The following is a 12,170-nucleotide window of genomic DNA, read 5'->3' as shown; positions in this document are numbered from 1 at the left end:
TAATTATAATTTTTAATTATTTTACTAAGATTTTGTTATTTCATTTTTTGAAAGGCACATTATACGTAACGATACACGACACACAATATGAAAAATTAAATTTTTGATATAGATATAATACATTATTCGACTATCATGGTTTGAAGCTTTTAAAATCATTTTTATATATATACACACACACCATAAAACTATGCATACATATTTTTGGTATATAATTTGAGTATACCGATGATGTATTATCATGTGATTAAAGAATTTTGAATTAAAAATAAAGTAATACTTAATCACATAATGACACATAATTTATATACTCAAATTGTATATCAATAATATGTACACATAACATTGCTTATAATTTAATAAAATCAATTGAATTGTAGTTTTCTAAAAATATAATATAAATATATAAAATAAATATAAAATACATATATAATATATATAATTTAAAAATTAATAAAATAAATATAAAAAACAAATTATACATTTAATTATTTACTAAAAAATTCTATAAAACATAGTTTTATATATATATATATATATATATATATATATATATATATATATATATATACACAATTTTTACTATTTGATTTAAATTAAAAAAAAATTAACTCAAATCAAATCAAACTAAATTATAATTTTTTTAAAAGATTTAATTTAATTTTATAATTTAAATCAAATTATACTCACCATGAACATAAATTTATTCTTGAATAGAATAGAACGAGTGACCATAATCATTATGGTAGCCTTAACCCAATCAAACGAAGGGAAAATCATTTTATCAAATGATGAATGGGTATTAAAACTGCGTGAACTTGTGAAACGGGCAAACAACAAGTATCACTATGTATAATTAGAAGTTATACAAGTAAGAGTATAGGGTCTATTTCGTAGTGGTGTGAATGTTTCTATCCAAATTGCATTACTAGATAGGAGATGGACTACCTTCACTAAAGCTTTGGTTGGAAGGTTTCATGTCAACCTAGCTTTAGGAGACTCTAATGGAATGATTCGACCAGGATATATAGTCAGTCTTACAGATCCTAATCTTAAGAGGACTATGGCTTACGAATTCATACTTTTGGATTGAAAGAATTACTAGAATCCAGTAACAGAGTGGTAATCTAATATAGGATGATTTACCGATTGGTAAATTATGTAAATCCTATGTCAATGCATTCTCATTTGAATACTGAAGTGCATGATCCTGGATCAAACTTCATTATTCCAATAAATCCTAATATAGTCAATCTTCATCAATTGATATGGCCAAGAAATTGGGTTTTAACCTTTACACCACAGTCAAACATGGTAGATATGAAAATAAACCCAAGAATAAAAATTGAAGAGATTGGTGACAATGTTGATATTACTCTCCCTATTCCAAGAAACTTAGTTTCGAGGAATGCTACATTTTTACCAAGAAATTCAATTTCTGAAAAAAAAAGAGTATGTTGGACCAAACACACCAAGAATTAACATACTAGAAAATGACAGATTAGACAACTCAAATGCGGAAAACCATATTTCGAGGAATTCTTCTACGAGAAGAATAATCGGCTATAAATCTGTTCAAATTCCAGTATATGAAGAAGAAGATACTTCGTCAATGCGAATGATAATGAATCAAAAAATTCGTTGTCATGCATTGGTACAAGGAACAATCGACACTTGTATCACATCGAAACTTTGTTTTCTAGAATATGAACCTTATACATTAGATGTTCTCGTAGACATAGGAGCAACAAAATATATAACACGAAAGTCTTGCTTTCCACCAGAAATGTGAAAAGAACTTGAAAAACCTATCATGAACATTGTTACATACGGAGGACAAAATATGATCACGAAATTTGTCCAAAAAGTGACCGAATTACTAAACAAGAAAAAATTCGTTCTAAGAGAAATCCTTTTGTTAGATTACTTAGAAGTGGATTTCATTCTTGGAAACTCATTTCTCCGTGGACAGGCAGAAGTGAGGCCCTTCATATAAGATAATGATTATATTATGCTTAATGGACATACAATTCCTATTTTAGCAAGCCCGAATCTCTCTAAAGTTCGAAACGGCTTTAGGCCCAAGAGATTGCAGAGTGAAAAAGAGCACATCATTTCTCTGTTAGACCAAAAGAGAAATGGTGGATTAATGTTTTTGAAACAAATAGGAATGAAATAACATGTCAAGTAAAATCTGACCCTCGAAATCAAATATACCGGATCACTCAAAGTAAAACACAGAAAATTTGAGTCTCTAATGTATGCCTTGAGAATACGGATAAGATAATAGAGAAGAATAAAATTTTAAAGGATGAGACTCATGCAAACTCTTAGATTCTTGAAAAAGATTAAAGAATTCAAAGAGGAACTTTCCTTGTGTTTTGATGATTTACCATTAAAATTATGGGAAAAGAATGAAGTATTTGCTGAAATAAAATTACAAAATCCCAATGATAGGATAAAATTAGAATCCCGTAGATACTCCCCTAATACAAAGGAGGAATTTATAAAGCAAATCCTAGAATTATTAGCAAAGGGATTAATTCGAGAAAGTAATAGCCTTCACTCTTCTCCAGCTTTTATGAGGAGGAGTAGAGCTGAGCAGATGAGAGGAAAGGCTAGAATGGTAATCGAATATAGGCAATTAAATAGTAAAACTATAGACGATGTATACAAAATCCTTAACAAATCAGCTTTACTAAATAAAACTAGATTTGAAGAAATATTTTCATGCTTTAATTTAAAGTCAGGATTTTAGCAAATCAGAATGGCGGAACAAAACATTCCTTCAATGACCTTCACGTGCCCAAAAGGACTGTTTGAATGGCTGTTGTTGTCATTTGGATTAAAACAAGCACCTGTTATATTTTAAAGGAAAATGGATAAAGTTTTTTTCGACTTATCTGATTTCTGTGTTGTTTATGTAGATGATGTACTAGTCTTTAGTAGGACTAGAAAAAAAACATAAAAGTCAACTAGAATAGGTAATCAAAAAATTTCTTGAACATGGAATGGTCTTATCCAAAAGAAAGATTGACTAGTTCCAAACCAAGATTAAATTCTTGGGAGTTAAATTTGGAGGAATCTAACTCCAGAATCATATTACAAAGAAATTGTTGGAATTTCCTAATATGCTTGAAGATAAACATATGTTATAGCAATTTCTTGGACTTACGAATCAAATGAGGGAATATGTCCCAAATTTGGCCAAGGTCATAATTGGATTAACAAAAAAAGTTAATTCTAAAGTGTCATGGTCATGGTCCATGGAAGATACCAACTGCATTATCCAAACTAAAAACTTGACTCAGAACCTTCAAGTATTAACACTCCCAATAGACTCTGATTCTCTGATCATAAAGAGTGATACATCTAATTATTATTGGAGAGGAGTTCTGAAAGTCAAAGGTACTGATAATATCGAAAGAATAGTTTGGTATACATCAGGAAAATTCTCACATGCTGAAATAAACTATCATGTTTATGAAAAAAAAGTTTTAGCAGCTAAAGAATGTATTGACAGATTTCGATTATTCGTCATCAGTCAAAAATTTATTTTAAAAACTGATTCTAAATATTTGACATCATTTATGAAATTAGTCTTAAATGATGATAAAACTAGACTAATGAGATGACAAATTTGATATCGCTTCAAGATTGAATTTATATTTGGAAAATCTAATTTTATTGTTGACTTTTTCTCTAGACCATTGTAAGAAAATGGACAAAAAAGATCAAACCAGAAGAAGATTTGCATGCTCCAAATGTCGATCAATGACTCATTTAAGAAGAAATTGCCCTTCCAGAAAAAATGTGGTAATGACGAAAAAATCAGGCTCTAAGATTAACAGCCCCAAAGGTGAAAAATCTATGACAATGATGGTTAATTCAAAGAAGCCAAAAGAAACTCTTTTAGAAGAGGTAAATATTGTGTTCAAATAGGTTTTCATAGCATTAAACATACTACTACGAATAAATCACAATAATCTCTAGACATTCTACCTAGCTTGATATGTTCTAGATCGCAAAAATCTTTGGATACAAACACTCTGATAGGTGAACTCCCAAATATCAGAAGGCTATCGTAGCAAGTGTGGTGACACCGAGGAAGAAAAACTTTAAAGTTGGGAATACTAGTAAAGGAAATTCTGATTCTACCTTGAATTCCAACAAAAGGAGTTTTCAAAGAAAATGTGAAACTGTTGTAAAATAGGATACTCCCAAAAAGCAGGAGACTGCTAAGGGCAAGAAAAAGGAATAAAAGATTTACAAGAAAAGCTTAGCTATATAGAGAAATTCAACATTCTTGAAAACTTGAAGCCTACTAAAACTAGCAAAGCAATATTAAAAGACCTAAACATTTAATGTCGTATAGCCCTAGTTGTGGGACAAGGCGAAGTAGAACTCGAGCAGATATTACGAAAACTAGCCAATAGACTAGCTTAGCTTGAAGTAAATAACATTTATTACGAAGAAGAAAAACGGTCAGGAGGATATATTCTTTGGAAACAATTACTTTTAAAGTCTAGACTACTTAGAGATATAGTAGACTTCGAAATTTTTTGTCTTGAAATAGTCACTTTAAAAGGATTAATAACATCCCTAAAAGAAGAAGACAGAAAAGATCTTCAAGAAGGACTTTCAGTGTTCTCATATGTGCTTATAAAAGTACATATTCCATAAAAGCTTTTTCAGAAAGGATTTTACGAATCATTTCTGAAAAAAAGATGGATAGATGTAATTGAGATTGATGTACAGAGAGTGATGGTGAACCCCAGAATACTAGATATTGTTAAACAAACACTTTGTGTATTTTATAGAAGAATTAATACGTTCATCTGTGTGATAACTTTATCTGTTCAAGAAGATGATAACGTGCAACCTGTACAAATTCGGAAATTTGTTACAAGAGAACCATGGTATAACATAATGGTTCGTAAAGACGTCTTAATGGGACAGACATCACTACAACAACTTCATGAACTTAACAAGGTAGATGGATACTGAACGAGACTATGTACAGTAAAGTTACTAATGGTTCAATCCAGGTTAGAAGATCTCTTGAAGAAAAATGAAATAGTTCACATTGACAAAAGAGTAATAGTTATCTTGTCAAAAAAATATGCAAGAGTTCCAGATACTTTGTTTAGGGAAAATTGAGCCCAAATCCAAGATATAATTGAAGGGTTTAAACCTCATAATATATCTAACCAGACTCTGATTGAAAATACAAAATATATACTTCGACTTGTTATTACTCAAAAGGCTGAAACTCAAGCCCAAATTACAGAAACCCAACCAGAAGAAAAAGGAACCTTTGGAGACTTCATGGACACATTAGATTAGCCTATAGACTGAGCCTAAGAAGAGGGAGATCTGCTTAACCCAAAAGCAAAAAGAACAGCACATGTAAATGCAATATGTATCAAATATGCAGAAGACAAGTGGAAAGTGAAGATAGAAGATCAACTGAGAAGATTTTACTGACACTTTAAAAATCAAAGACTGATAAAACGCCACTTGGATTTTATTGTTGTAAAATATGTAAAACGTGACTGACATATGGGAGACTAAGACCACAATGCTCAGAACATATAGTTATCTTGTTACGTCGGCTGGAGACAGCCAAAGACGATTATTTAATACTTTTACCATGTTGATGACGAATTCAAAATTAGTTGAAATCCGGACATTTTTCTCTTCTATAAATAGAAGAGATTTTGCTAAATATTTGTAAGAGTAAATATATATATATCTCTCTAAAACTTGCTCAAAATTTCGAAAGTAAGGTATTCAATTCTTTTAACTCTTCCTATTTATATTATGTTTATGTATTTAATAATATAAGTAGCTCATTTTATATTAATAAATACATATCATTAATAAGAGTTACCTAATATGTTATGAGTGTTATTTATCATTGTTATTTTATTTAGGGTCATAACATATTATTAATGATGAAATTGGTGAAATGATAAATAGCATTTAATGTACCATAATGATTTCCCCAGTGACTATAAAGATAATAAATACTAATTATTAATTATACCAACTTGTTGTAGGTAGGGGAGTTGGTCACAGGCTCAGAGCTCACAAACATAGCTAAAAGCAAATACACATAGCTGAAAAAAAAAGGCTAAATATATAAACAAATTATATAATTTAATTTATACAATATAATATAATAATATTTAAATAGATAATTTTAAAATAAAAAATAAATAATTATATCACTCAATTATAAATTAATATATTAACTTATATAAATAAATTTATATAATTTATTTAATCAAATAGTTCTATTCTCCCAATTAATTTCTCTAAGAGAATATCATTTGCGAGATGTGGAAATGATCAAAGCACTTATGGTTAATATTACATTGAAAATGGTCACAAACAGATAAAAGAAAAACTATCATTTTCATAAATATTACAAATTTGACTTGAGTGTTTCTCCGAAAGGAAATGTGAGGAAAGTTGAACACTTCAAAAAGCATTTCATTGAGATAAGATTAGGATGACAACAAGGAGGGGTAGGGTTAAATATCCTACTCCTCGTCTTCATCCTCACAAGGAATTTTAATCTCTATTCTCAGCCCATCCTTATTAGAGGGATGATAATGATTCTTTATCTTCTTTTTACAGAAACAAATACTCTCTCTATCCTCGTAGTTGCAAGAAAATTTTTTTTTTTACTATCTAAACATAATATAAATATATTAAATGATAAAATTAACTAAAATTAAAATTAATATATTTCAAATTTCACAAATAATATATGTAAACTATCATAATATGTATAACAAAAATACAAATAATTTAAAATTATAAAAATATGTTAGCATTTTAAATAAAAATATTAATATAAATATGTTGAGACAAGGATAGGGACAGGGACAAGGACAAGGATGGGGGCGGGGAAAAGATACATGTATCTCCGTCTTTAGTCCGTTCCCAATTTATAAAGACATTTTTTGTTCTCGTCCTTGTCCCTTTTCGCATTTTTATCAAGAAATCTCTTCCCTATTAGAGTTGAGGAGAGTCAAAGACCTCAAATTTGGATTGAAATTATCATATTTAAATAAGATATGACGAACTTTTAATTGTAGAGCAAGATTCATTCAAACCAAAACCAAAATTAAACATATCTAAGTGAAGAATTCTATGACTTAGTATAACCTTACATAAGAAGTGTTATGCGCACAATTTTTTTATATAACTTTACGCATAAATAATAACATATCATTATATGATTGAATAATTAAAAATTAAAAATAAAACAATGCCTAATTATATGATAATACTTATTTTTTCACATAGTTTTATTGAACCTTACATAGTATTTGCAAAATCAATTATGCTATAATTTTCACATAAAAGAATACAAAGAGAATTTAAGTCTCATCAATAAGCTTAAATTATAACTCTACAACAAGATATTATTAAGGAGAATTAGACTTGAAAATTTGTGGAATCATGTCATGTTTATGTTGCGACAATTCAAGTTTCGAATAGAGATTTTCGACTATAACTAAATTTGAATTAGAATTGTGTCAAAATACGTAAATTTTTAATCTAACCTAAATTATATTTGAATTAATCTGATACAATTTGAATTTACCTGAAATAGTTGGTTGTTTTTATTTTTTTAAATGTTTTTAATGTTTAAATTTTTTCCTCAAATTATCACAATATAATATAATTTGTATGAAAAACAAGAATAATTGATAAGCACAATTTCATGAAAATAAAATTATTCGTAATATGTAATAATTTACAATAAAGTGGCAGACCATCTTCAATTTCTTCCTCCCGAGTTGTAATTTTTTTCAGTTTCATAATAATGAAGATGGTCGATCCATAATATCTTGAGAAGATGTTGGTTTAGCATAGGGGTATTCAAAACTAGTTAATCAATTCGATTTATCAATTTTTTTAATCTAATCAAGTATTTGGTTTGAAAAAAAATTATAAACCAAAACCAAACTGATTTAAAGATTAATCGATTTTGAATTAAATCAAATTTCTAATTAACCAATTTTTAAACTGAATTTTTAAAAAATTATCATATTTTACTATTTTTTAAATTTTTATGAAAATATTTTTATTATTTTATTAATTTTTCATTTAACTTTTTAAAAACCAGTTTAGTTCTGTTTGGTTTTGAAAATTAGACCACACAATAAATGAACCAAAAACCGATTTTTTTATATTTTTGAATTGACATCCAAATCAATTTTTTAAAGAGCGTATTTTTCAATTCGATTTTCAATTTAAAAATCAATTTGATTAGAGTATCAGATAATTTTGAACACCTCGACTTTGGCATAGTTGTGGACCTCTCTGGTTTCAGGATCACATTCACAAGTATGATCTCTTTTCAGTATTAGTGAAATCAGGTCTCATTTTTTTATTTGAGTCATCAACATTTTAAGCTATAACAAAAATTACATCAAAAACAAATTTAAAGTCTCAAAAATCTGCAACTTTCCAAATAACAAGTAATTCCATGTATTTCTCAAAATGTACAAAAGCATATTGAAAACAGTATCACCCTTTACAACAAGGCAACTATATATTTATAGCATCGAAGAGAAAACCAAAAAAAAAGGACAGTAATTAAGTATGAAGTTGAACCAAAAAAATCAAAACCCTTAAACTGTACTGATTAATTTGCAGTTCTACTCATCGCTGAGCTCATCTTCAATGTCATGAGGACTCATTCTCATTGACACTTGTTTTGCCCAGTCCACGATCCTCTCTGCCTCCCGGCTAACCTTTTCTTGCTCCTTCATTGCCTTCTTCAGTATCTTTTTCTGCTCTTTCAATGAAAAAGTACCCAAATCCGATAACAACTCGTCGTTTTTACTAATCACTGATCGATCTTCCTTGCTCGTTGGCTTGACAATCTTCTTCGGTGAACACCAAAAACAACCGCTCTTTCGAGGCGGAGAAGGTGAACCCCTTGATGAATTCGTAGAGCTCAAAGGGGAAGAAAACGATTTCGACGAAAAGGGAGCTGAATCATGAACAGGAACAAACCCCCGTTTGGATTTTTCTTTCAACTCCGTTTTCCCATACGGGTTCTGTTTGGACTCCGAGAAAACCTCATTTTCCGTGGAAAAATCCAAAGAATTAAGAGGAGAAGAATCGTAATCAAGCACAGATTTTTTCTCCAAACCCACCTTCACATCTCGGCTCTGGTCGTGCTCACACTCTCCTCGCGAGTTGTTCAACTCGCTCTTCGAACGCTGAAAAGATTCCTCCGCGGAGAATTTAGGCTTCCCACTAGTGGAAGGAAAGGACTTAAGTTTGCGCAATCGTTGTTCCAACTCAGAGGGAAGAACCGAGTCAGTGAAGCCAGAACAGTTAATGGCAGAGACCTGTTCAAGAACAGAGAGATCCTTCGTTTGAGAGATGAGTTCTTCCACAGCCGAGTCATCCGTATCCGATAAGTATCCAAAATCCGCCATTGAAGAGAAAAGAAACGAACAATAAAGTAGAGTGTGAGGCGAGCGAGTTACAGCGAGGCTCTGGTTATTTTTGGTAATCTCACAAGCTTCAACGGCTAACTCATGGTTTTGGACCTTTTTCCCAATTTTTCTTATTTTGTGGGACCTACAGTAATTCGATTGGGACCCAGTACGATTGACTTTTTACCAGATGAGATTTGGCGCTGATCTCAATCAACGGAAGCAAGAATTGGCTACACCAAATGAGCCCCCACAATTTTCATAATATCTCAAAGCATCCAATATATTGGAATTAACAGTATTTCCCCATTTCGTTGAATTCTGCCATTAAAAGTCAATTAGATTGTGACATGGTTTTTTTTGGCTTTATTTTAACGAGCAATGCGCTTTTTTAGTACATTAATTTTTTTTAGCAATAAATATTTCCATTTGTATTTATTAGACAAATAAATTTGAAATAAAGTAATTAAAGCCAAATCATCTATCTATATTTATTAGACAGATAAATCAAAAATAGAATCATCAGACTCATAATTATTACATCAGATAAGTTATAATTTTATAAATGTAACAGAAGTTTGAATCTAAATCTTTATCTTAAAAATTCTAATACTCTACCAGATTTGTTAATCTTTGAAATCATTTTTTTAGTACATAATTAGATAAACAGATAATCTATTATAATATGATTAAATATTATTTTATTTATAATTTAAAATTACTCTATCACATAATAATACATAAGTTATATATTTAATTATGTACTTAAAAATATATACATATAGTTTTATTATTTTTAAACATATTTTAAAATAATAGTATTATATGTATAAATCATGTACATAGCTTTCTACGTAAATAATAATATATTTAAGTATGATTGAATAATTTTAAATTAAAAATAAAATAATATTAAATCACATGATAACATATTATTATTTATAAATAAAATAATATATATTAATCTACGTAATTTTATTAATTCCAAAATTACAAGAAAACTAGACTAAGAAATTATAGAAAACCCCACCTCTCAGAAAGTGACTATCACGACACCTCCAACTCCAATAGCTTTCGGCATTGTTGGAGGTGACTCACAAGAGCCATGGAAACGAGGCTTCTACTTCCAAATTCCAATCCTAAAGGGTAAATGTGAACACTACAAGGTTTCCTGTAATAATTTAAGAGGTCGTTTAGTTTCAGAAATTTAAATATTATCTTGAGACTCCAGTTATCGGTTTACTAAAAGACTTGCTGAGGAGCTTAGTGCAAGGGAGACCGAGCAAGTGGGAATAAGTTCTTCCAACTTTGGAGTTTGCCTATAAAAACGATGTGAATCGACCTATGTTAAGTAAGGGGGGAAGTAACCATTCGAAGTGGTATATGGTAAGAGGACTAACAATAAGGGGGAAGCACAGCGATCAAAGCTTTGGTTAGGGCTTAGTAACATCGGTACTACAAGGAGTGGTCAAATTTCCTTTAGCCATACGGCGAAATGCCAGCGCTGGTAGTTAAGATTAACCACCATGATGAGGGTCAAAAGACATCTTTGATTACTTAGGAAGAGTAAATAGGCACAGTACAGGGATCGAATGATCAATCAGTCTAGTTGCCGCGAGGGAACGGTCGGTGTAGGTAAGGTCATAGTGAAAGCTGCTTCGGCAGAGGGGTTTAGAATGAGCCTTTATTGGATGCCCAGAATCGGAGAGTTGGGGCAAAGTGCATTGGTCCGTTTTAGGCCCTCGGCGAGGGAGCTGCTTTCCCTTATTTATTTTATAGAATAAGGGAAGTTTACACAGTTTCAAGGAAAGACTCCTTTATTATTTATATTATCTTATTTGATTTATAAAAGATTACGATAATTTTTTATTATTAATGATGATATGACATGTAATATAAGTAGTAATCTGATTAACAGTTTCACTTTAAGTATTAAAAAATTATCAAGGTAATCTTGATTTTATTATAATTATATTATTATTTATTAATTTTTTATACAAAAATAAATTTATTTTTAATTAATATAATAAATAATATAAAATTTTTAAAATAATTATATCTAAGGCGTTTAAATAAAATAATTTACTAATATTCTTTTATTACCTTTAATCAAATACAATAATTATTTATATTTATCAAATTTTATCAAATATAATAATTATTTACACCCAGTAATTTTATAAATAATCTATTTAATAATAAAACATTAACTAAATCAAACGTCCCCTAAAAGAATTCATCATTAGGAATTTTTTTCATTAGGCACAAAATTATTCACTTAATTTCCAAAGCTATTTGAGCATCATGTTAACGCCATTAAACATATAATATTGAAATTATATGTAAGAAATTAACAAATCCACCAACTTCTCTATCTATGCTAGCGCATCTATTTGTGAAGCCCTTGCTCACAGGGGAAAAGGGAGTCCAATTTGTAAACTTAGCATAAAATAAAATCAATCGCAAAGTGGCTCAAAATTAGATATGGCAACCAGTGGGGTACGGATGATAACTTAATCCCCAGCCTAGTCTTGTATCTGATACGAAGATAATGAAAAATCTGTATTCTCTTTCTGTAGAAAAATTTCCCATACTTTTTTCCTTTAATCTTTGCTAAAAAAATAATGAAATATTTATTAGGTGTTAGTGTATATGTACTAATTCAAAATTTTTACGGTTAATTCTATAAGGGTTAAG

The 12,170-nt window shown here is 29.6% G+C and overlaps 1 protein-coding gene across 1 annotated transcript; it reads right to left on the bottom strand.

Moving 5' to 3' along the window:
* Positions 1 to 8,487: 8,487 nt before the first annotated feature.
* On the bottom strand, positions 8,488 to 9,550 carry LOC123222980. Its single transcript, XM_044646013.1, has one exon. The coding sequence runs from the start codon at positions 9,471 to 9,473 to the stop codon at positions 8,682 to 8,684; it is 792 nt and encodes a 263-aa protein (XP_044501948.1). The 5' UTR covers positions 9,474 to 9,550; the 3' UTR covers positions 8,488 to 8,681.
* Positions 9,551 to 12,170: the final 2,620 nt, after the last annotated feature.

The sequence above is a fragment of the Mangifera indica genome, chromosome 8 (assembly GCF_011075055.1).
Source record: "Mangifera indica cultivar Alphonso chromosome 8, CATAS_Mindica_2.1, whole genome shotgun sequence".
NCBI classification, from domain to species: Eukaryota; Viridiplantae; Streptophyta; class Magnoliopsida; order Sapindales; family Anacardiaceae; genus Mangifera; species Mangifera indica.
This window is presented reverse-complemented; position numbering and strand designations above follow the sequence as displayed.

What these genes read in the sequence shown, in the direction of transcription:
- LOC123222980 (XM_044646013.1), bottom strand. Translation starts at nt 9,473, where the DNA reads ATGGCGGATTTTGGATACTTATCGGATACGGATGACTCGGCTGTGGAA.